Source organism: Gallinula chloropus (assembly GCF_964237585.1).
Source record: "Gallinula chloropus genome assembly, chromosome: 3".
NCBI classification, from domain to species: Eukaryota; Metazoa; Chordata; class Aves; order Gruiformes; family Rallidae; genus Gallinula; species Gallinula chloropus.
Window position 1 is genome coordinate 31,913,490 of NC_140087.1, and position 25,955 is coordinate 31,939,444.

General features: G+C 48.9%; 1 protein-coding gene across 1 annotated transcript; it reads left to right on the plus strand.

Annotated features, from left to right (window-relative positions):
• Positions 1-6,868: 6,868 nt before the first annotated feature.
• ZC3H12D (zinc finger CCCH-type containing 12D) lies at positions 6,869-17,004 on the plus strand (the record flags this gene model as incomplete). Its single annotated transcript, XM_084261048.1, has 5 exons — positions 6,869-7,248; positions 12,120-12,259; positions 13,268-13,502; positions 15,132-15,238; positions 15,941-17,004. The coding sequence occupies 5 exons, from the start codon at positions 6,869-6,871 to the stop codon at positions 17,002-17,004; spliced, it is 1,926 nt and encodes a 641-aa protein (XP_084117174.1).
• Positions 17,005-25,955: the final 8,951 nt, after the last annotated feature.

The following is a 25,955-nucleotide window of genomic DNA, read 5'->3' on the forward strand; positions in this document are numbered from 1 at the left end:
GTGACTTGTGGTTCCCTAGTGAGCCGGGCGACTGACCCAAGGAAGTTCGGCTTGAGGGTCTGACCCCAGCCCTGCTGAAGGCTGTACGGAGGGGGAGACTCCTGCTCAGGGCAGGGTGGGGAATGCCTCAGTTCCAGGAACTATGTGAAATATTCCTGGCGCCGGCCCTGCATTTGATTAGGCGTTTGTTCTATCCTGACTGTCTGTTGCAAATCTTCACTGTGATACTGCAGCCACCTCGTCTTGTTTGGCTTTCCCAGCAGGTGAGCTTGTGCAGACCAGGAAGACGGTAATAACGTTCTTCTCTGGTGCTGATGCAATAAATGACTGTTTCCTTTAGCAAAGCAAATAGCTCGCTGGGGTGTGTAGACCAAAACACCTGTGGTGTTCCACACTGTTGCTTTCAAGAGCACGTTTTTTCCACATAAAGCCTTACCACCCTCAGGAAAGGCGTTTTTGCACAGGGGGGTCTCCCTGAGAGTCGTGCTTGGCCCTTTCCATAGCCTCTAGGAGCTGTCACAAGAAGGATGTAGTACTTGTAGGTTAGTTATGATTCTTCTTGGTGTTTCACAAACCAGTAACTCCTCAGTCTTCAGCTCAACATAGAAGCATCCGTTAGGGTTCGTGTGAGGAATCTTCCCCTCAAAAAGCTTCTCCCACTGCAGCTCTCTCTCTGTTGAACATTAAGCAGCAATAAATCTTTGTGCTTAGAAGACTCAGCGTGCTTGTCAGCGCAAGGAAGCACAGCAGAGAAAGGAAATGTCTATAAAACCACAGCCTTGGGTGCCCAAATGTTTATGTGCTCTGGTGAGCAAGAGGGTTTGAGACCATCTGAAAAATTAAATATGATCCTTTATTTTTCATGGTCATCTGTCTCTCAACTAGCAGGCACCTAGGTAAAGGCTCTGAACAGCTTCTTCACAGGTTCCAGGAACTGGGAAAGGATCTTCCTGGCTGGCTGGGATCTGAATTAGCTCCAGCCCTCTGTGCATCTCCACGGCATCCTCTGGACTCATTCCAACAGGTCCATATCCTTCTTATATTTGGGACCACAGAGCTGGACATAGCACTCCAGGTGGGGTGTCACAAGAGCAAAGGGGAAGAATCACCTCCCTTCACCTGCTGGTCCCACTTCTTTATGCAGCCCAGGACACCGTTGGCTTTCCCCCGAGTCCTTCTCCTCAGGGCTGCTCTCAATCCATTCTCCACCCAGCCTGTAGTTGTGCTTGGGATTGTGGCAACTCACGTGTAGGACCTTGCACTTGGCCTTGTTGAACTTCATGAGGTTCACACAGGCTCACCACTCAATCCTGTCAAGGTCCCTCTGGATGATATTCCTGCCCTACAATGTGTTGACTACACCCACAGCTTGGTGAATAAAATGGGAGTGCAAAATTATCTTAACTGATTTTTTTTTTGCTTGCTTCTTTTTACAATCTCCAATTTGCTCTTATTTGTGTAGTAAAAAAAGTAACCCACTGGTAAGTAGGAGTTGAAAGGACACCACGTGGTGTCACATGCTTTGCTCTGTTGCCTCTCTGGATTATAAATAGCACAGCAACTTTCTCTTTCCTTTGCAGTAGTACTGCTCTGGGTGGTCTTGTGGTGAGGCATGTGGCACTCTGCAAGTTTCAGTGGGGCAAAGAAGGCCCTTGTCCTCTGGGGTTGTGGAGTCAAAGGCTCTGGGTGTTCTGCTCTCAGAGCTGTTCCAGGCAGCAGCAAAACAAGGTGTTTCTTTGGCTGTGACCTTAGGAGCACGTTCCTGTTCCCGCAGCCACTAAGCTGGCAGCCAGACCTTGGTGGATCAGAGGGAGCTTAGTGCCAGAGGCAGGGCAGGTGAGGTGCTGTGCTGCCCTTTCGTCCTGTTCCTGGGATCCCAGGCGCAATGCGAAGGCATAACCACTGACCAGGGCAAACTGGGAAGTGGTGGTGAGGCTTGCTTACCAGCAACCAGTCTTTGGATGCCACTACATAGGGTTTGGCCACCCTGGTTACTCCCACAGAGTCCACAAGTGGGGAATTTCTGGCTGGGAAAGAGCAGCCCTGCTCTGCTGGTGTCACCTTGCAACAGTGGCAGAGGTGCTCTCTTTCTGCAGGGGGGTACCCCCACCCTCCCTGACCCTCTGGGGAGGGGGCACTGCGCATGCAGAGCTGTCTGCAGCATCCAGAGGGACCCAGAGGTTAACCCCTCCTTGAGCATCTACACGCACACACCCCCCCCACGCGTAACGGTGGGTTTGGGGCACGTTTGCAGCACGGCAAGGAACAAGTGGAAGAAAAACTCGGGTTTCTATTGGGAAGGGCCTGTTGGACTTTGCTGTGGAAAGGCGACGTCTCTCAAGCTTCAGGCTCCCAGTTGAGGCACCAGTGAGTTTGGGGGGTTGGGGGAGGATTTGATATTTTACACAGGCTCCCAGAGCAGGCTCCCTCCCATGTGGAGGGGTTTGGAGGAGGCTCTGCAGTATCAGACTAAGCAAAATGCTGATCTTTTTTAATTTTTTCTGTCACAAAGGTCAGAAATTTGCCAGATGTATAGAGAATGAGACCAGAGTAACTTGGGGGAGCATTCCTGGTGGAAAAACCTTTCATTTGCCCCAGAATTCATGTGCCATTCTCTGCCTGCCCGGTGTTGTGGATTCCTGCCAGAGTGGGTTTGACTGTTCTTGGCTTGGGACTCACACCAGAGATGTGCTGGGAACCTCTTCTTGGGTTTTTTTCAATTCTTTTTTTTTTTTTTTCTTTGTCCATTTGAAAAATGAAGTGAAAGTTTATCAACCTATGGAGTTAAATGAGAGTTTGGCCAGCCAAATGAGGAAGTAAAACCTTCCTATAGAATGAGCTCTAACCTGCTCACTGCACTTGTTTGCTCTCATTTGGTATCAGCCTTGCCATAAAGTCTCTGAACACGGGCTGATGACTTCCTTGTGAGCCTGGTACTGCTCTCAGCCCAGCCTGTGGCTCGCAGACGGAGGGATGGTATTGCTGGGAAGCAGAAATCGCAGCTGCCAGGTAAGGCACAGAGCAAGCGAGGCTGCCTGTGAGCACAGCTCGCTCTCCGGGCTGTTTGCTGCTGGTGGGTTTGGCAAGCACAGCAGGGAAGGTGGGGAAGAAAAAGGCAAATCTTGTTCTAGTCATGAAGACAACAAATGGCTGGCTTGTTACTCAGAGTTTGTGTGCAAAAGTAAAAACCCCTTATTTTTCTGAAAGCAGAGCAGCCTGTCTTCTTTCAGAGGAACAGCTCGTGGAAGGGAACGAAAGGTCTGGCAGGCTGGGCAGGTTTTCAGCGTGATCCTCAGGGATGGAGGAGGAAGAAGCGGTAGCGAGACCTGAGATGTAAGGGGGAACGCTGTCGTGAGAGGGGGCTGTTGCTCCTGGCCTTACTCGGCATGCACGCCTCGATAGAGAAGCCTTGAAGCTGCTCTGCCTCGGCCAACGCCAGGTCTGACTGGGGCTGTGTCCCTTCTGCCTCTGCTTGGGCAGGATGGCGCTTTGCTGGGGGCTTTGAGGAGCCCCAGCCCCCTCTGAGTAAAGCTGGTCCTTGCTGTGTTTCTGTGGCCTGAGGCTGCTGGAGCTCCTGCTGAAACACACGCCTGGCACCCTGCGGTCCTGCTCTCTGCTCTGCAAGTGGAGCCAAGACCTGGTGAAAGGACTAGGAGGCAATAGTTGTTCTTTGAAGTCATTGAAGATGAGGAATTAGGATACAACCACTACTTTTTTTGAGGGTTTAAAAAAAAATAAAAATTCAAGTAATTCTTTTCTGTTCCTCCAAATCTGTCAAAATACAAAAAAAAAAAGAAAAATACAAAAAAAAGACAGAAGACCATTCTTTTTAATAACTGAAATGCTAGGATTAAAAGAGAAGGAAAGCAAGAGCAGCTTCCCAACAGGATCTGCTGAGGTGAGGGAGGTGAGGGGAGGGGAAGTGGCAGGAGGAAATCTAAGTAGTTTCAAAGTGAAGATCATAAACTTTCTAAATGGGATTTTACAACCTGTTTGTGATAGCAGAAGTTGGACTCTGTGATGCACAGTTTCTCCTCTTGTCATATGTTTTTGTGCTGGTTACAAGCACCCAAGCGACCTGCTGGACTTGGGCACGCTGCTGACTGTTTACTAACGTGTAAGCCAGTGATTTTACTATCCTTTCATTCTCTCTGGGAGGGTGACCTCAGTGTGGGCTGTGACCCAGGCTTTTATCTCAGGGTTGCAAACGTGTTCTCTCTGCGGTGAAAGCCCTGCAGTCACACTATTGCTCATTTCTAATAGCTGGCCAAGCTGCAGCAGCAACCCAGTGGTTAGCTTTGCAGAACTAGCACGTTGCTGGTGATGGCTGATACTGCCGGGCAGCAACCCCGAGCTCAGTGTTTCCCCTGCAGTGCCCCAGCTCATCAAGCTGAAGGGTGTACTGAAGGGACAGGCCTCCCAAATGCTGCCTCTGGGTGCCAGGATGCAATGCCTGCAGATGTGGACCACGGGCTTGGGGCTTCCTGGGATGGGGCTGGAAAAGGGATGCAGTGAGCAGCTTTCATCCAGCATGTACTGGTGTCTGCTGCTGGGGCTGTGGAGTGCAGTGCTGCAAGAAGGACGTGGCCTCTGCACCCTCTGCAAGCTGGAACGCTGACTGGTACAACTCTGAAGGATTGAATTTTACCTACTTTCTAATGAAATCCAGGACAAGCATACACACAGCACAGCGTGATGCTGATGTGGGAAATCATTCTGATCTATAGATTAAAAAAAGCAGCATCAGGATAGATAGAAGTACAGGATTAAAAACAATACTGAAGGCAGTTAACTTATTAATTATTCATTAACTTATTAATGAAATATTTTCTTTTAAACCTGAGGACAGAAGACAACTAAATTTTTTCATTTACAATAATTTGTTAACATAATCTAGACCCAGAGCCAAACCAGCAGCACATGTTACATGTTTGGAGCCGCTGAGCGCTCGCCCGAGAGCAGGGTTTGCCACATCGCTAGCCCAGTTGTGACAGCTTCTCCTATATTTGGGTACAAAGATGCATAAATGGATTTTGGTTGAGAGAGCAGACCTTTCAAAGCTGAGAAACCATTTCAGCAATGAAAAAGCAGGCAAATACCTTTTCATCTTCAGCCCATGAATTAAGAATTCGATGTAAAATCTCCCACACTTGTGGAGTGCACTGTGAGGAAAACTGGCCGAGCCCACGGGCTACAAGCAGCAACGTTTTGGTTCCGATAGAGAATTGCACATGGTAACTACCTTGCCCTTATGTGACACACTTAGGGTGTGTCTTTTATTTTCCTGATCCTTTTTGTCACTTTATTTAATAGCATGTCAGATTTCTTCCACAGAATTAATACTGGAAAGTTGTGAGATTATATAGAAAGGTAAAGGTCAAAGTTGTATGAGGTGGGGCTATTAACTAATTATCAGGTATTCCTGCTGAACTAATCAGCTTTAAATGAACCATACCCAATGCAGATTTCTTCCCCATAGCCCAGGGAGTCCTTAATGCCTCGGGGAGGAGCTGCACTTGGGCTTCTGCCCTGTCTCCCTGTCTCCAGTCCCTCCTCCAGATGGTTTTGGCTTCTGAGCTCCTGGAGCTGCTGAGCAGGGAGTGGATGGCACAGAGGGCGGGCTGGGCAGGGGAGCTGGTGCATGCAATGTGGTTACAGCTCTGGGCTCGTCACGGAGGTAGTGGTCTGGTCAGTTGATTCTGCGTCATTTGCTGGCCACAACTAGTGAAGAGAGCTGCCCTTACATCCTACATGTGGGTAGATGAGCCTGTCACGGCTTTTATCCAGGTAGCACCAATAATTGCAGGGAGGCAATGAGAGGGGTTTTGGAGCAAGCGTGCCAACAGCGACCAAAGATCTTTGGCTTGATGGATGAGTAGTCACCGTGCATGTCCTGCTCTTGTCACACTCGTTGGGCTGGAGCAGCTCTGGGTGCGCCTGCGTATGCTGCCCGTCACCTTCATTTACTGGGTAGACCAGAAATGTAAACAGTGAAGTTCTGGAGAAGCTCGAAGTAACTTTCTGCTACTTCTGCACACTCATTTCTGAATTACCAGTCTCTCTTCACAATCAGTCCAAGTGAAATTGAAACTCCTGTTGCGATTGCCGGCTTCCAACCACTGCCACGGCAGCTTTCAAAAAACAAGCCACTTCTCTGAATAGTAAAGCCCTCACTAAAATAGCAAATAACAGGAAAAGAGTAAGCTAGGCATCATCGGAACAGATGAGTGACAGGATTTCACAGGGCACGTCCGTGTGTGCACAGGCGGACGCATACGAGGAACGACAACAAAACTACAAACAACAAGTTCAGCGTTCCCAGCGACTTTGCAAACAGCAGTTTCCTTAAAAATCACTCTGTGAAATTTGCTACACTTTGTTGAGTTGCCATGGCAATCCGAGCTCATCCAACAACATTTGACAGATTTTGATCTGTGGCTCGCAAACCACACTGAGCAAATTGAAAATCCCCGGTTACACCGGCCTTTATATCATTTCCTGTGCGATAAGCCCGAGGAGCAGTTACGCAGGCAGCGTGCCTGTGCACAGCCAGGCTTGCAGCGCTCACCCAGTAGGATGACACCTGCCTGACATAATGCCTGGAGAGTGATAAGCATCGCATGGGACGCGCCGGTGCTTTTATAGATAGGAGTGGACCCGAGAAGTGCTGAAATGAGGGAAGAGGGGACAGTCTCTTCAGCCAGAAGACAGCTGATCAGACAGCCCCTTTGCTGTGCACTAGGCAAGTGACTGAGCTTGCACTTTCTTCCTTAACGTGGTCTGTTGTTTCTAACCTTTTCCCTACCTGAAGCTGATACCTGTTGGATGAAGCTGAGAAGACAGCAGTGCTGGGCTTAAAGGAACGTAGATGCCTGCGAAGATGGCACTGGCCAGTTCAGCTTCCAGCAAGCCGGTGCCACCACGCTCCAAGAAAGTTTCTACGGCAGGGGTGGAAGTGCACCAGAGCAAGCTGGATTTTTTCTGCAAGCTGGGCTACAGCAAGCAGGACATCTGCAAAGTGCTGGAGAACCTGGGCCAAGAGGCCCTGGAGGATGACGTGCTGAAAGAACTGATTCGGATGGGAAGCAAACCTCAAGCTCTGGAGAGCCAGGCTCAACCTTCCTCACTAAAACTTGTTGCCCGTGGATCATGTAGCACTTCTCCAGGGTTGAAGTGGCTTGAAGATGACAGGGATTCTACCGATCACTTGAGACCCATTGTGATCGATGGCAGCAATGTGGCAATGAGGTAAGCTCTGTTTCCTAAAAGTCATCTCTCTTCCTCTGCTGATCTGAGTTTTAAAGCTGATGGCTTGAGGTATGTTTTTTCCTTCAGGCTAGAGGTGCAATGATGTACTTGATGTATGATGTACGAAACTCTGCTTATTCCTGTCCTTTGGCTGAGGCACAGCTTCTAGGGACCTGCTGGCTGTCTCTATGCCCATAAATAACGCACGCCAAACGCAATCACTGGCTCCCTCTGTGTTTTGACCTTTCGCAAGCCTAGAGCAAGCTAACCACTGCTGATCATGGTGGGAGCATTCAGGAGCTCACTCTGCCTTTCAGCTCGCTGTCCATGCTTTCCTGCCTTTTCAAAGGGGTACTTAGGATTCCACATCTATATGCTGAAATGTTTCCGGGAAAGACTGATGGCCAGGTAGACAGAACAGCCCAGCTAACCTAAGGAGGAGATGGAAAATAGAGATAGGTGGTTGTGGTTCCTAGCAGCACCACAGTTGTACTGCTTTGACTTGCAAGTAAACCCCAGCGATGTTTCCAGCTCATGTATTTTTGTTGGTTCTCAGTTTGGCTTCATTTTAATGGAAATTCTAAGAAATCAGTAACTGAATTTTGTACCAAATCGCCCAATTTCCTCCTTAATAAATTCTGTTTCTGGGAAAGGTCTTAGCAACCCATCCTGGCTAATTATATTTCCTGAGCAGTGTCCTGATGCTGTGAAAGCAACCGTGATGATGGGCAGCCCGTCATGTCCATGTGGAAGGGAAGTCCAAAGACAGCAGAGGGTTGGCCTCTGTTTACCAGAGCAATCCAAACAGCCAGAGGCCCCGGCAGCCGGGAGCGCAGGGCGCACTGGCTATTCACTGGTTTTCCCTGAGAACTTCCCTTCCCACACACCGTGGCCAAGCCCGTCCTTGGTGGTTGGGACAGGGCGGAGAAGCGCTTTCCGCTTTGGTTAGCTGTGGTGTGAGGTGAGGTGAGTCCACGTTCTCCTCCTGTTAGAGGGCAAAGGGGACAAGCACATTTAGAGCAACCGGAGAATAAGCAAATCTTGCCATCTTCTGGATGAAGGGAGAAATCCCAAGTGAAAACGAGGGGTTCCTCAGTCAGGGCAGCTCACAAACGAGTGAGAAATACACAACAGTGCAAAATGCTTTTGCCTTGGCTGGGACTGTGCACTCCATAGCCAGGTGTTAAGATCTACGTCCCCCATCTGCATTTTCAACCTGGACCCTCCTTAGAGTGTCCTTCTTGCCTCTCTGCAAAAGAAACGAGCACGTTCAGACAGAGTGGCTGAGCTGAGCTGAGCACCTACCCGGTCACTGCAGTGGAGGCAACACCACCCCTCATGGCCGTGTGCCCCAGTCTCCCTCACAACCTTGTCCTCACCAATTTATCGGGGCAGGCAGAGGTGGACAAGGCAGAGAACAGCGTTGGTGCCAAGACGGCAGAAGATGCGCCCTTGCTCCTGAGCAGGAGGCCCAGAGCAGGTGGATGGCTAATGGGACAATTGTCATGTTTTGAGCTTGAAGCGACCTGGGAAAGCCCCAAGATCATCCTGCTGCACCAGACCATGTGTAGGATCTTGCTGGACAGAGATTAATTAAAGCTGATGTCGTTACAGGTATGTCAAGCAGATGGTTTGAGCTAGCATGTCCTACTGCTTTCCCAGACCATATGCCCACCAAAATGGGTTTTCAAGGAACCTCCTGTACTTCTGGCATGTAAAATGTAAATCTTTTTGTAGAATAATTTCCGAAATGTGGGGTGCTTGCCTGCTAGATTACTGGAGGCTGGGGTTCTGCCGTTTGTTCCTCACCTTTTACCTAAAAGGGATTAGAATGTGAAGTACTTCTGAGTTGCAGAAAGGCAAAGGTTTTACAGCTCCTTGCAGACATCAGCAACCTCTGTCTTGATAAAGATGACTTGGCACGACAGAGAAGACTGTTGAGCTTGTTAGTTCATAGTGAACTAACACAGCCTGGAAGGAGCTGCTTTCCTCTACTGGATGCCTTTCCAAAGTGGTGCTGAATGACACTTGCTTTGGCTAATGTAATGAGCTTGGTGAGTGCTGTTGGTATCCTTGTTTTAATCTTTCTGGTTTGCTGCTGATAGACAGAGAAGGGCTGTTTGCAGCACAGTCAGAGAGAAGGGTTGTTAGGCTTCCTTGCCATGAAGACATCACCATCTTCAACACTGGCCATCAAAGTGCAGGAGAAGCTGCAGTTAAGGGATGAAACTGTCAGAAAACTGAAGCTTTGAGATGCGATTGCCTGTGTGGAGAAAAGCACCTAGAGCACTTGTATCTCTGTCTTGGGACTGGTGTTTCTGGAGCATATTGGAGTTGGCATTGAGGGCCCATTGCAGGGTGCAAGGGTTTGAAAAGGACACATATGCCCCAGGGTAGCAGAGTGATTTGGTAGCCCCCAGTCATCAGCCAGCCTGTCCATAGAAACCAAACGGGAAATAACCCAGCCTGTCTCTCTAGTCAGAGGTCTCAGTGCACTTCGTGTTTCCATCAGGCATAAGGAGGAGCTGAGCCCTCTGCCAGCCCATGCATGGGAAGTGGGCAGGGTGGTTTAGCAAGGCTAGTGGGGGAAAAAAATAAATTGGGTTGTGCTAACAAGAAAAGGGAACTGTCATAACCCTCTTTGCTGCAAACCAGAAAGGCCATCTAGTCTGGTGCTTGCACTTACACCTAGTTTTTAAGCTGTGATAGGTACAGAGGCATTTTCCTGGGCCAGCGGAGTCCTGTGTTAGGCTCTCTCCCTTCTGCCAAAGCTGTAGCTGGTGTGGTGTCACAACCAGGTGGAGAGGGGGCTATTCACAGTTTTCAAAAGGAGATAGTTTTGAATAGATGTCTCCTCAGAGGGGTTTGAGGTGCACAACTTAAAAAGGATCCACTTTGTGCTAATTATGGAGTAATTGCTGGAGTCAGAGCCAGTCCAGTTGCTGCTTTGGTTTCTGAGAGATGGGCCCTGCTGATCCCAGGCACAACAGAGAGTGATGGGACTGAGCTGGGACAGCTTAGTTACAGCCCACAGACTGAGGGACTGCATGGGAAAGGTGACTGACAGGAGCCAATCTGCTGTCAGGCAACACAGATTCGCTGCAGGAGGAGAAAGAGAAGTTGTGAAGCCCCTGACCCACTGCGTGGCAGACACGGCGTCCCATTGCGTCGGCGCTGCCACACACCCGGGGTGCACGTGCTGTTTTAAATCCCGTTCCCTGAGCTTGGCTGCAGCAACATGGCAGCAACTGGATTAAGTGATAGTGCTGAGAAACAGCTCCAGGTGCCTCTTCTTGCTTGTTTTCCTTGTCCTTTTGGCTGAATCACTGATACATCTAGAATTACTTTCCTAAAGCCGACGAGGTTTCATGTATGAGTAGTCAATGTTACAGCAGGTTGTTGTTAGACTTGATTTGAGGCATGGCATGAAAGAGGCACCTAGTCTTCCTTTTAAAGGTAGTTATTTGAAAAAGTCACCTGTCCTTACAGTTCACCTGCTCGGGTGACTTTACACCTATCCTGTGTAGATTCTGTCCTTTAAAACCAATTGAAACAGTTGTTCTGGATTGGAGATTAGATGTATAGAGCACTTCAGCATTTATTATTGTTGGGATTTTTGTTTTGTTTTGGTTTTTTTTAAAGACTTGCTATTGCCTGGGTAGCTATTAATAAACAGCCAGGTTTCTCCTTCCGAACTGCACTGTGTAAGATGGAGCTTTGATTATGAGGCTGATGTAGGCAGAAGCTAGACTTGAATCTGCTGGTGGGGAGAGTGGCATTTAAGACTGCTGCATCATCCTCAACTGCAGGTAGGTGTTAGCAACTGAGAGTCCTTTACAAGTACATTTTGTAGAAGTGAAAGCCCAAGTGAGGCTGCGGTGGTGTTATCCAGAGAGCTCAAAGTACAAGGATGAGGTTTCATTAGATAATCTGAGGGCATTTATCCATTTTAGGACTTTGTGTGGAGTTTGGTTTTGTTTCCTTGTGTGGAGGTCACTAACAAATTACTTTCCTTTACACGTGCACTGCACTGTAGTGAAATTTTAGATAAGAGAATGAAAAGCAGTAAGAGCTTTCAGTGGTGGGGGAGAACTTCAGGAAGGGTATCGCCCTTAATGCTTTTTCTTAAGGTTCTTTTCTGCGTCTTGCTCCAAATATTGATAATTCTCCAGAACCCACCTTGCCTGCATCCTCTGCAGCACTTGTCCTAGGGCTTTCCTGCCTCTTTCTGCAATGAAGACAAAATCCACCAACTGTGGCAAGATAAAGAGGGGCCTGGGATGCCTGTGGCCATCTTCACTGAGGTCTTGTCCCTTTTTTGGTGTCCTGGGATAAGTTCTCCGTATTTCCTGTCCCGCCTCTTACAGTTTTCCTTCCTTCATAGTTTGTCTCCTGTTTCCAACAGAGGTCAGCAGCTCTGCAATTACATTTCCAGCCGCTGTTGCCACACAAGAACATTCCCACATTTTGCTTCTCATACAAAAGCCTGATGGGTTTCTGCTTGTGCTGCTGGAAGTAATCTCACTCCTCAAACCATTATCGGTCCAGGACCGTGACACAGACTAAGATCTTGCTGGTACTTTAGGACCCAAGTCCATCCAGATACAGAAGGAAGCAGGCAGGTCATAGAAATAGGAGAAAGGACACCTCTATTTTTAAGTGTCCAAACTGCTTTAGGTAACAAGTTTCTGATTCTGCTGGAGGAGGTGTTTGCATCTGTCCAGCCATGACACCCCGCCACATTGTTCTCTTGAAAACTTGTAAATGACACAAAAGCTGTTTGTTTTGCCTTGTCATTACTGGCTCGGTTAAAGAGAACTCTCAGCTTCTTGGAAGCTTTGCCTCACTATCCTCCTCCATTTTTTTATTAGTCACGGAAACAAAGAGGTATTCTCCTGCCGGGGGATCCAGCTGGCTGTGGATTGGTTTCGAGCACAGGGGCACACGTACATCAAGGTTTTTGTCCCACTCTGGAGAAAGGAGCCCCCTCGACAGGACAGCCCAATTGCAGGTAGGTCACTGTCCTGGGCATAATCTGGCAACCATTAGGTGCAGCTTGGGGGCAGGGGATGTGAGGAGTTTGGTAGGGTGTTGCCCTGTAAAGACAAGTACAGTGCAAGTTGTGGATCAGGTTTCTGTCACTTAAATTAGTCACTAATTTATCGCCACGTGCTCTTCGCTAGCAGCTAAAGGTATATACAAGGCTTTGTTACGCTGCTTTGAGCCTTCAGCTTTAGAAGCACAAGTTGCTGCCAGCTGAACTGGAGAGTGAGTGGGTTTGTCAGCTCTGAATGTGTCTACAGAGCTTTTAAGGCCGGCCAGGAGCCAGCGACATCATTTCACACATTATCCAAAGGCAGCAGTATCCGAAGAGGTTGCTACCACATGACTGTTACCTGTCAGCCTACTACCCTGATACAGAAGCTTCCTCTTCCAGGAGAAGGAAACACACCTGAAGTTTGTGGAGGGTGGTGAGGTTTAGTTTATGTGGAAATAGATCCGCCAGACTTGTGCCAGCAGGTCGGCACCCACAGCTGCAGATGAGGTGGCTGGGGATCTGCTTTTCTGTGTGGCAGGGGACACAAGAAACCGGAGCATCTTCAATGGCAGCAAAGCAAGTTTATTTATTTATTTATTTATGTATTTATGTATTTATTTATTTATTCACTTTATATCCCAGCCAAACTCATGCCAAGGCTGCTTATGAGCCTTCTAGTGGGATAAAAAGGGAACTAGAGGGGTTCAGCGTATCTCTGGTATAGAATTCAAGGTGTCCTTCCACAGATAAGACTTAAAAATGAAAAAAGGTGTCTCAGATTTTAAGATTAGATGGTCTCATAAAAGATCCTAATTTTCAAATTGCCAAATAACCGCCATATGTCAGGGCATCTGACAACCACACCACTTTTAAGTTACGTAAAGAGCTGGAACACCTTTGGGTTCCTGTAGGTTTCTGGCCCATGACTGAGAGCTGGTCATCATTAACCAATCTTTTTGTTTCTGCCCACCATCCCACCAGATCAGCACATTCTTGAAGAGCTTGAAAAGCAATCGATCCTTGTGTACACCCCATCCCGAAAGGTGAAAGGCAAGAGGGTAGTTTGCTACGATGACCGCTACATAGTGAAAGTGGCTTATGAGAAGGACGGCGTCATTGTTTCCAATGATCACTACCGGGACCTCCAGAATGAGAACCCCGAGTGGAAATGGTTTATTGAGCAGCGGCTACTCATGTACTCTTTTGTCAGTAACAGGTAAGAGACAGTTGTTGTTTAACAGTCTTGAATTTAAACATTATGGGCCGAATCAGAGCCAACATCAATGCAACCTCCACTGGCAGCAGAGTACACAAGCCTTTCCCTGAGAGGAATTCAGCGCAACTTTTCTTACTTCATTTCTTTAGTTCCTGCTCCTTCAGCTTTGGTCTTAACCCCCCTCATGTCGCTCTTCAATGAACTTCTCTATTGGAATGGCAGCATTAGTGACCAGCTCTGCTTCTTGCCAAACCAACCCGGGGTGTTAAGGCAAGGCTTGGTATCTTTTAATTCTGTTCTGTTTCCTATAAGAAACAGAATTAAAGCTGTAAGAGAAGGCTGGCTGGCAGCATTTTTAATTCCCCTACAAAGGCAGAACAGCACTTTTTTTCCTGAGCTTTTGTGATCGTAATGTTCTAGAAGGAGAGAGATGAGAAGTGGCCTCTCTGGCCCTTATCCCTCCTCACTGGGGAAGGTTTGCTTAAGGCACTTGCGCTGTGCCTGCGAGGCTGAGCTGTATGCTCCTTTCCTGGTAGCACCTCTGCTACCAGGAGTTGTTGGTTTGCCTGGGGAGATGCACTTGGAGAGATGCAGTGTGCATGGAGGAGCGCGAGCGGAGAAGCCGCCTTACTCGGCAGCACTCCCTCTCCATGGGTCAGGTTGGAGTCTGGGCTCTCAGGCCACCAGGATGGGATGGGAGCACTGGGCACTGGGTCTCGGTTTCCCTGTAACGCTGTTCGCAGAAATGCAGGGACTGGACACCAGAATACTTCGCAAAGCTCCAGTCCATTAGCTCAAACCACCACCCGGCTTTTACCCTAGTTACTAATGGTTTACAAATATTTATATGGTGTGTTCCTTCCTATTGCATAGGGATGGACAGGCCTTATCAGAACCTTTCCCTCAGAAAGTCTAGCTGCTACCCTGAAGCCCATTTGAGTCTATTTCAGTAGGACCCTTTTGCACAGCTTCAGGAATCTCTCTGAAATTAGAGGTCTTTACCCCCCAGTGCCTCTCTTCCCCTCCTGCCTGCAACTCCCTTCGTCCAACAGAGAGTTGTTCCATGGGTGGGTGTGGTGCAGATTCATTTGCAACAAGTCCTGTGATGCTAATTAGTTTTCTTTCTGAAGCATCCTGTTCTGATATGGAAGAATAAACAGTTTTATCTGAGCATTTTGCAGGCCTCATAGCAGGAACAAGGCTGGGCTTGTTTATCACACTGCACACAAAATCAGCTGTAGCTCTGAATTAATTGCTGCCTTTAAATCCTTATTCTCCTGTAAGTATTTGACAAGCAAAAAAGCAAGTTTGCTGTGAAAAGGAGCTGACAGTGAGGGTCACAGTACTGGGATCACAGAAGAGTTTGCTGCCAGAGTCACGCCAAGCTGCTTTGCCTTCCTGGTTGTTGTAGGTTATTAAGACAACACAGCAGCTGCTGAAGCTGAAGCACTGTTGCCTTCACAGGCAGTGAGGTGCAGTGTCTAGTAACACAGCTGCACTCCTGAAGGCCAGGCCTCAAAAGGATCACAAGGATTTTCTGCCCTAAGCTCGTGCCACAAGCTGTGATGGCATTGTAGCTCCAAAAGCTTGAGGTGTTTTTGTTACCCCTGCAACTTTTCCCTTTTTCAGGTTTATGCCTCCCGATGATCCATTAGGCCGGCATGGACCCACTCTGAGGAACTTCCTCAGCAAAAAGCCAGTGCTTCCTGAGCCAAAATGGCAGCCATGTCCCTACGGTGGGTTTCTCCCGTGCTGCAAACTGCCACCCCTCTTTCTCCTGCCCCTTGCTTCCCAGAGGCCTTTCCTTCAGCTGAGGGCAAGTGCCTTTGCCACGCACTGTCCTGCTTCGTGTGGTCAGGACTTACATCTGGGCTGCTCAAATGTGTGATGATTTTCTCCTTTCCTGCTTAAGTAGCTTCAGCCTCAGCAGCTGCTTCTGTGGTGCTTCCACCCTCCCCTGCACGCAGCACCCAAACTAGGTGCTGTGCCGGTGCTGCTGCCCCCACCACCACCCTGCACCCACTTCCCATTTTGCAGAGCAGTGGACTTGCATCGTAGCACTTGGGAAGGGTCATCCAAATACTCCCAACAGCTTCCCAGTAATGCAGAGGTTTCTCAGAAGAAATCCCGATACTGTTTCCTAAAAGTGACCCTTGGTAGCAGCAGGTCTCCCAGCTCACTGAGTGCACCAACCGGGACACACATGAATTTCAGACACTTCAAAAATAGCAGAACCTTCCTGTGACTGCTGCTTCACCCTGCTATTTAGGTTGGCAGAATTTAAATCTGGGGTCAGAAGCACTGAACTGGAAAACAGCACTTCCTCTTGTTGCTGCTTCCCCTCATCACACGCCCATGCTGGGGAGAAGTGATGGGTACGAGGTGGGTGCTACTGACAACTTCCTGCTTGATTGTTTAAAAAATTGTTATTCTTTCAGGTAAAAAATGCACCTACGGCAATAAATGCAAATTTTACCACCCAGAGAGACTACATCAAGCTCAGCTCTCGGTTGCTGATGAGCTCAGGGCCAAAATAAAGGTCCCGTTAAGCCTGGGGAAAGAGGAGAAGTGTACCCGCTCGCTGTACAGGACCGGAGGAGAGCCTGCACCGCCCGATGCCTGCACCGAAATGCTGCGAGAACCTGGCAGCCACGCGGCGGCCCCCTGCTACCCAGGGTGGCCACGGGACAGCTGTCCTGAGCTACCGTCTGGCGCCTGGGCTGGTGGCCCCAACCCTGACCTGGGGCTGGACCAGCGGTTGCTACAGCCAGAGCCGCTACGAGACCAGCTGCTGCTGGAGAAGATGTCAGCGCTCTCGGTCGGTGATGACACCTATGGCTACAGGCGGTCCGTGCGTGCCCCTGAGGACAGAGAGGTGACAGACAGCCCTCGTTGCTGCAGAGACTTCGGGCACAACTCGTACTCGCCCCATCACCGCCCCAGCTTGGACAGCACCTGCCTGCCCAGATGCCCTTTCCAGCAAGCGGCCCTCCCTGCCGCGCGGGGCGGGGGGCACCCGGACCACAGCTGGCCTCAGGAGGGCTGTGGCGTGCACGGCTCGGGTCAGAGGAGCTGCTACAGCCCCGACGGGGCTCAGCGCAAGCAGGCCCTAGAGACTCAGCACCCACAGGCCCTAGACACCCAGCACCACATTTTGCCGCCGCCCACAGCTCTCCCCCCCGACCTGCTTGGCTTGTACAGCGAGCCTCAGCTGCAGCAGCAGCGCTGCTTCCCCAGCTGGCCCCCGCGGCAGCCCGTTCTGTTAGACTCCAGCGGGAGGCTGGGCTTCTTCCAGAAAGCCCGTGCTTACCCTGACACCTCTTACGGCGACCACTGGCCCGCCCCAGCTGCAAGGCCACCCTCTGCCCAGCAAGCAAGCACACACAGGGAGCTGTGCTCCGTTTTCCCTTACGGCGAGGTGAGCCACGTCATGGCTTTGTACCCCAATATCCAGGATAGCTCTAGCTTGACTTTACTGATTCAAAGACACAGAAACCTGTGAAGGCTCCACATCAAGCCTTCCCCAACAAGCACCAGTGCTGGGACAAAAAGATGCTATTCTAAGGCTCAACAAAGCATTATGAAAGGGCTTTACAGCGAGGATTTTAACTGTTCCAGGAGCATGACTAGGTATGTTGCATGGGTCGTGGAGTCAAGGCAAATGCTGCTCATTACTGCAGTAGGATCTTATTCACTTCATGGAGGGTTCAGGGTAACTGGGCTGTCAGCATTTGAACCTCACTGGTGACCGGTTCCAGGATGGCATGGATCTTCAGTAATACCTTGAGATGCTAGACATGTTTTTAAAATCCTAACCTATTGTTCAACTGCTGTGGAAGAAGCATGCCACCCAGGTTAAGAGTTGTCCCTCAACCAGCCACCCCCAACCCCATGACTACTTGCTCAGCTAGTATAAAAGCAGTTTGGCCTATTTGGCCATGCTGTCTGTGAGATGGCATCTTTGGGTCCATACCCTTGCCCCATGCAGGCGTAGCCCTGTATCAGCAAGCTTGTGAAGATAGGTCTTGCATTTAACAACCACTGCTGTGAACAGAGCCAGCAGCAGAGGTGGTGGGGGTGCAGCAGAACACCTGAAGGTAGCTGCAGGCACATTTCTCAGGGCTACTGCACAACCTTTGGTCAATTCAGGGGGGTCACATTTGGTGCGAGTGCTGATGTGGACTGAGGGCTCAGGGCGGATAATTCAAAACCAAAGAAACTCAGATGATGCCAAGGAAGAGGCTGGGGGGTGTGTGTGTGCTTTAAAGTGTCCTTGTTGTATCCGAGGAGAAAACTATTGTTTCCTTAACCCTCAGGTACCAAACCTGGCCCTGTAATGCAATTATACAGCTGGCTTATGGTTACAAGCATTTACACTGCGTTCTGTTGGGACTGATGGTTTCAGTAAGCTGTAAAGCTGTGCACCTCTGCATTATACCACTGGATTCTTCAGGTTATAGTACAAATACTAAGGTCAATCCTAAAGGTTTTTTGGCATTATACCAAAGTTTAAGTATGTCAGTATGACATGGTTTAAAAATGCTTTAACACATTATAAAATTATCAGCTGGATCACTTTGTTCTGAATAATGTAGTCTTTTTTTTTTTTTTCTTTGCTTGTGCCTGTTTATTTTTCCATCAAGTCTCACATTCAGGTGAGATTTAGAAAGTCTCTGACCCTGCAGTATCTCTCTTAGGGTCTTCTCTGAAGTTCAGTTGGTGATGTTGGTCCCAGGCAGGAATTAAACACGTCCCTCCCTCACTGACAACCGGGAATGCTCTTGCTTTTGTAAAGGTGGTGTAGGCGTAATAATTTACCTTTGGTGACATTGTTACACAATGCAGTTTGAAAGTGGTTACAGGCTGACCCATTTCCCACTGGAAACCACCAGCAGCATTTTTTGTGGTGGTGATTAAACAATCTTAAGGAAATAAGGTTACTGCATCAGTTCAGTCTCTTAAGGCCATGTGGTTGGTTCCAAGAAATGTAAATTTGGAGTATGGAAGTACAATTTATCTTCACAAAACATGAAAGTTTTTTCCATAGGTTATGAATAAACCACTGATTTTAGCCATTATATATATATATATATATATATATATATATATATAGCTGGATCACTGGGATGGCTTTCAACTTTATCCACTGTGTATTACATATAAAGATTAGAAATTAGATGAAACAAAACTATGGAATAAAGGCCCTGCAAATAGCTTTGAGAAGTAGTCGTGTTCTTCAGCCTTTGCTAGTTGTGGTGAAAGATGCCACACACCACTCTCAGCCCATTGGAGTGACCTGAGACATTAGATGCCTGTGTGAGACCAGGCTGATTGCTTGCCAGCCAGCCTGCACGGGAGCCTTTCCAACTACTGCCCTATACGTATGTATAGGCTCGCAGAGAAAGTGTGATATGGAGCGGGGAGACACCTTCCATGTACCGAAACAGAGCAAGTCCCAAAGGGCAGCACTCAGGAAACACGCCCAGCAACGGGGCAGGATACAACCATACGTGTCAGTGTTTATTTTGCTGCCTGGAATGCATGTTACATATTTCAATGCAGAAAGCATTTAAAATCTATAGGAAAACGGGCACGCTGCCTCTCTATGCAGCGCCCTTGGCTTGCCAGAGACATGCACATAAGCTTTTCTCCTTTTCCTTTGAGGATGCACAGGAATTTCACAGTCATTCAGAACCCTCTCTTGATGTTGAATAACTTATTTTTCTTTCATTTCTGTCTCATTTACTGGGGACTCTCTCAGGGAAGCACACAGAACACGCATTCCGCTGAGGAAGCGCCCGAGAAAATCCATCAGGCCTTGGCACTAACCAGAAGCTGATTTCTCTTGGCTCTTCCGCTCACCAGAGGGTTGGGTGTTGGGTTTTGGGTTTGTTTTCTTTTTTGTTTCCCCTCATAGGTCTTTTGTGTGCAGGGCAGTGGCTCAGCAGCAGTGCCATGCCAGCATCTGCTTGAGAGGAGCCCTGCTGCCAGCCAGGAGGCCCCAGGAAGCACGGCCTGGTTCCTCGTTTCCCCACAGCATGAGCATCTGGGGCTCCAGACTCTCTGCGGGGCCTTTTGCACTTTTCCAGGGCAGGAGGGTTTCTTTTTGGCTTTGTCAGCTCCTGAGATAAGGGGAGGGTCTGCCAAGAGAGACAAGGCAGCAGCTTTTGCCCAGACAGGGTACGAGGCTGTTGTTATTTGGTATCTCTGCTGAGACGTGTTCGAGTCCAGCTCTTGCTGCCAAGTTGAGAGCAAATCCATGAATCCCAAGAGGCTCGGAAAGTCCCTGATGTTCTTCGCTTTGTGGTTGTCAAGACCCTTCTAAAGAGGACTGAAGCAGTGGAGCAATCCTTTAGGAGACGGGCTGCTCTCCTAAGGGGGATTTACAGAGTCAACAAATTAGTTTTAAAATTTTTTTTAAAAAAAGGGTATAAGAGATACTCAACTCCCCTTCTCTATGCTCACCATTTCCCCCAAAGTTAGGAAGCCATAACCACCCTCCTTAATGAGGAGCTAGGGAAAGGACACCAATGTTTCACAGAAAAGTCCTGGGTGAAGTCACCAGCGCAACAGCTCCTTGGTATAAAAAGGGGGAAAGAAGTTGGGCCTCTGCGGCCTGTGCAGCCCTGGGCAGCTCACACTATACCTCCCCCCCACCTCTTCTTAACTACAGAAACTTCTCAATGGCAGAACATCGATGACAAGTCTAGTAATTTGGTGAGTTTAGGCACCGTAAAAATAGCTGGCACAATTGATAAGCAAACACCTGAATGACCAACTATTAAGCAGAACAAGACAGGTTTCGCAGCTTGTCTCCTTCTTAAAGAAGTTGGATTGCTAGGGAAGAACAGGCAGGCCCAGCAAGCACAACAGAGCACCTCTGGAAGCCAAACCCACCCCCAAGCCTCAGAAGAAAACCTTTAACAGGCAAACGCCTGTGTAGGACATGGGCACTTTGCATGCGTATCTCCAGGATAACAATTGAGATATTTTCTTTCACCTTTTGCATGGACTTTCCCCCAGGCAGAGTCAGAACCTCTCAGTTTTACTCCTGGAGCTGTCACCCACTCTCCCTGCCCCCACGAGCCCCTTCACCTCTGCCCCAGGCGCGCCTGCTCCCCATTCATCCGCACACAGCCAAGGCTGCTGTGGTATTTGCCTCTTACGCGCTGGGGGGACTGGGATGCTTCAAACTCCTGAGAAGAACAGTTTAATCTCACAACACCCCTTGCTGTTAGCATTATTAGGAATGCTCTGTGACTTGCAATGGGTAGTGAAGGGATTTTAATAGCTTTTTAGCTGTGTCCCTTCTCTGCCCGAGTTGGGCTCTCTGGCCCGAGGTCTTGCAGCGGCTGGGAGGAGCTCTTTAAGGAAGATGCAGTGATGTGCTGACTTGGCAAGTGGAATGCAAGCAGATGCAGACATGGAGAGAAGCTGTGACCACAGCGATTTGTGGGGACAGTGGATTCAAGACTGCAAGGCAGAAGGTTGGCATGCAGGGCTGGAGGGCCTTGGGACACAGTAAGGAAATTAGATGACATGCCACTACTGAAGAACAGCAGCATCAGAACTGCTCACTGTGACCCTGCCACCAGCTCTTTCTCTTTGCTGTTCCCCCATGTCACACGATTTCCTCAACTTCCCTAATTTTTCTACTTTTTCCCCATTCTTTCTGAGCTCAGGATTTCCACTGATCTGTTACTGGACTAGGTCACAAGTTACAAAATGCTCCCCCCCCACTCCTCCTACCTCTGCAAAACCACCTCCCCACACCCCTTCCATTGCTGCCCCAAACTCTCTTCCCTGCTCCTCCCCATCCTGGGTGCTCACCTCTGCAGTGCTGGGCCTGTACTCCTACGGCACGTCTCTTCGAGCGACCCTGCCCTCTGGGTGAAGGGGCTCTGGGGGCTGCTTTTTCTTTCTTTTTTAAATATTCTTTGGTTGGGTTTTATAAAACCATGACACAGACATCTTCAGCCTGGCAGAGACTCAGTGCACTCAGGCTGTTTTCCCACCCTGCCTTAAGGGGTTTTCCTAGCAAAAACTGTTTGGGAAAGGAAAGGGGGGCAAATTTAGTGCTGCAGGGGCTTGAGCTGACTTCACATGCTGCGCATCCATCTGTGGATTTGCAACGCTGAACAAAGTGGGGTCTGGCTCTCCTGCGGCTGTCAGCTTGCTGAATTTAATGTCTGCGACCACCCAACTGCAGAGGCTCCACACAGCCCAGAAAACTGCCAAATAAGAAGTGGCATCAACTATAGCCAGGGAATGAATGGCAATGCTGAACACAAAGACAGGGCAAAGATACCATCAGCGTCAGGCAATCTGGTTTCCAGATTAGATCTAGTTTTACTACAGGAATATCCTTCTCCTGTTGTCAAGAGAGAGTGCTGTCTGCTGGAGAGTTGCAGAGAGACAAGAGCCACCCAGAAGGACTAAAAGGCTACCAACACTTGCTAAGAGGGGCAGCAGGAGAAGCGCAGAGGAAAGGGAAGGCTTTTAACTCTCGAAATGGCAAGTGGCAAAGCCCACTTCATAAATAAAACCACATTCTGCAGCTCCAGTGAAACCCAAGGCACAGATGCCACGGGAGCCTGGCAAAGGCTGCAGCCCATCCGATCACCACTCCAAAAGCAGTGCTAAAGAAATTTTAGCTGGGAAGCAAACTTGACTATCGTTTGTTATTGCCAAAAAATACACAGCTATTGGCAGACAATTATAAGTGTTACTCAAAACTATCATCGGACTGAGAAATACCGAGTTCTCCCCCCAGGAGGTCCTGTTAGGAAGAGGCTGAAGGGAGTACAGAAGCTTGTAAAAATGTTATTTCCAGCAGGGAAACATTCTCGGGTAAGAACTTTAGCATCTGAATATCCTTTGGCTCATAGCGTAATATATGACACGTGGTAGATTTGGAGCCCTGGCTTCATTTAAAGAAGCAGATGAAAGATCTTTAAACCTTTAGAGCATCTTTCTTAAGTTACATAGGACATATTTAAGCCCTGCAGAAGGGGGAAAAAAGGTGATGTTTTAACCCAAAGTCAGAATAACATAATATTATGGAACAAAGGGACAGACAATTCAAGTTCTCCATGAAGAGTAAAGTAGGAAAAAAAACCCAACCCCCTAGCTCTTCAGTGGTTACTTCTGTTCAACTTTCATGATACTGCGTGTGCAATTAGGGATGGTGCTTGGGAGCTAGTGGGTTATGTCAGCACCCATGCTTTGCTCTTTGATGTTCTAATATTTTTATTTGCCCAAAGGAACTTAAATAGAACCACTGAAAGAAGTACTAACAGCCGAGCGGAATGCCTCTAGGAAACATCCAGCAAATGACACACACAAGGCACGCACGGGCACTGCGCATTCACAAACTAACCCCACGGTGGCCAAGTCCACCACAAGGGGTCAATGCGGGAGCACTAGAAGCAGGATTTGCTACTGCAGGGCTGACCTCCTCAAACCAGTCCCATGCACCCCCATAAACCCCATCAGCAGGGGTTGCACACGCTTCATCCCTGCGTGGAACGCAACCAAGGCAGCACGCGTTAGAGGGCTGCGGGGCAGAGTTTTGGCTGTGCTGGGCACGAAGACACACTTTTGCTCGAGCCTCCTGGCCAGAGAGGCTCCTGCAGGTTGGCAGAAACTCATGCACCCACAGGCGAAGCTCGATGGCACCGGCTGAGCTGCTTCTGCCGCATTCCGTGCAGAGCTGAAACACGCGGCCTTGCCAAAGGCTTGCGCTGCGCCCTAACTTCAGCGTGCCTCACGTTTAACCAGCCCTTAAGGCGCCCGTGGCAGCTCAGATGGCCTTTGAAGCTGCTGTGCTGCAGCAGACCGGGCAGCAGGGCCAGCCAAAAGTGGGGTCAGTCGAGCGCCAGGTTTCAAGAAAAGGGGCATTTTACAAAATCCGCCCTTTGTTCTGTCTTTTTATTCCCCCTTCACCTGTGGTTGAAGCCACAGCTGCCCCGATACCCGTGGCTGGGGATTTATCTTGGCCGGGGCCCAGGCGCGGCTGCCAGGCTTCCCTTTCAGGGCAGCGGCCCTGGGAAAGTCACTCGGGGTTAAGTTTAGAGTTCCAGGTTGGCACATTCTTAACGCAAGCCAAAAATAAGTGTGAATGGGGATCAATTTTATGAATTTGCTGAGCTGCCAATTATATTTTAAAGCTGAAATCCGAAACTAGGTTTGCCAATTGGAGAAGTCTCACAGCCAACCCCTTAGACAGAAATCAATTGGAAAAACACTTTCTCTTTGAGTCCAGAGAGCAGGGCCTTACAAATGTCATCGATAAAGTCTTTCCAGGTACACTTTGGCCATTATTGGTCAACCTGAACACAGAGGATTTTAACAAATTAAATTTATTACCATATATATATATGTCAATCAAAGTTTAGGCAGGTAACTAAGGCATGTAACTGTAAGGCAGCACTGGGGGCGGAGGGGGCAATGCAATTCAAAATGCCGCAATTTCCTCTTCAATTCCTTTTACATCTTCCCTCCTTGCCTATTTTTGGGGAATGGGGTCACAACCCAAGGCCAGACAGCTGGGGTGCACACCTCCATCCCCGTAAAACTGAAAGCTCCCCACTAGCTGGGTGGCGCCTGGACACGCAACATGGAACATACGAACTTGAGCTCACGGCTCTCTGAAACCTGCCTGCAGCCATGCTGCCAAGCTCCTTGCCAGAGGCACAAATAACCAGCTCGGGTCCAGCTATCGCACCCCGGGCACAGCAGCGATGCTGGATTGAAGGCAGGGCTTCCTCAGCCTCCTGATGGAACTCTCCGTGGCTGATGGGCTGGCAGCCAGTTCCCAACACTTGCTTCCATTTGTTCAGGCCGGCTCTAAACAGCACATTTGTGGTGCCAAGCTCTGTGGCTTCCAAGGCTCTAAACCTGTGTGTCGGGGGTTGTTACGCTCTGGGGAATGCACTTTCTGTCCTCTTTCAAGACAGAATTGCATCACAGCAATTATATCCTAAAAGTCACACGTGCTTTCTAACCTTTATTGGATGTGCAAGAATCTGTAAAAACAAGAGGCACCTTCATCCTTCTAATTCAACACACATCTAATTATCAGGAAACTTTTACACTTCTGTATTTTTAGTAAAACTGCTGTCAAGTGCTTGCCATGGTGAAAGTGAAGACTCCAAGAGGAATTATGACCAAACACACTTAACCGACTTCTCAAACAGTCATGTTGAACGACTGCCAAGTTGTACAGGGTATTGAGTTCTAATCTATGCGGAGATCCACCAAGCAATGTCCAGCACAAACCTTCTGGAGGACACAGGTGAGGCTGTGATGTACACACCCCCCTGCACACAGCCAGGTCACGTCACACCCACACAGAGCTGGGACCTGAAAGGTCCCACAACCCAGGCTGCACGCAGGGTCTCGCTGGAACGTCCTGTCCCCAGGGGTGCTGCTGTGACCCTGCCCAGAAATGCTGATCTTCAGCACAGGGCAGCTGAAGTGCCAGGTACCCAACGCTGAAAGCTGTGCAGAGCTTCCCCAGACAGGCTACAGAGGATCACACTGGAGCTGCCAGCAGATGACCAGCAACAGACAAAAGCATCTTTGGAGCAATTCAGATTATGCCTCCTACCTCAGGCCTTTGTCCACAGCGTCTTCACTGGTGTGCTTTACTTGTTGTACCTTCTGTAAGTTTGGAGTTAAATGCTTTTTAGTCTTAAAGAATGGTAAGAATTTGGTTACAGTGGCAACGGCAGAATCTTAACTGTGCAGCGAGAAGAGCTGTGTCACCTTTCCAAGACCTGTCCAGAGTCATACAATCAAAATTCAAGGGGGAAAAAAAGTAATCAACACTTGCTATCTTCCTCCTTTTGGCCTCAGAAGTAGAAGCCCTTCCACACTACTTAGAAAGTGGCAGCTGTGACCAAAGGACAGGCAATGCTGAGATGAGCCATTCCCTGTCACCCCTAAGGAGGGTGTACCATTCCAATACCACAATACAGGACTAACAGCTCATTAATAGCTCCACAGAGAATGGGAGCATCACAGGAGTACAGCCCTGTAAACTAGTGGGGAGGGCACTTCCATCTGAGAGGGTGATGCAGCCCTTGCTCTGAAGCATTGCTAACGCTTTTAAAGTCTCATCAGATGGATGTCACCTGCACAATTAGAAGATACTGAGCTGAATCACCGTATGGCAGCCTACCACCTGCTGGGGCAGCATTAGAACTAATAAAAGTGTTTTAAATAACAAGGTAAGGGCACGTTTGCCATTGGATGACAGACTGATGTTCAAGAGAGACCTAGATGCTGACTCAACTTTTGAACTAGACCACTGCATGTGCTCAAAAATCTATAGGTTCAAGCCTGGTAGCCGGATGCAGGTATCTGTCTGGGAAAAGAACAGGATGAAAAGATAGTACAAACTGATGTGAAGCAATAAACCAGGACATGGATGATAACTTCTCAACAAAG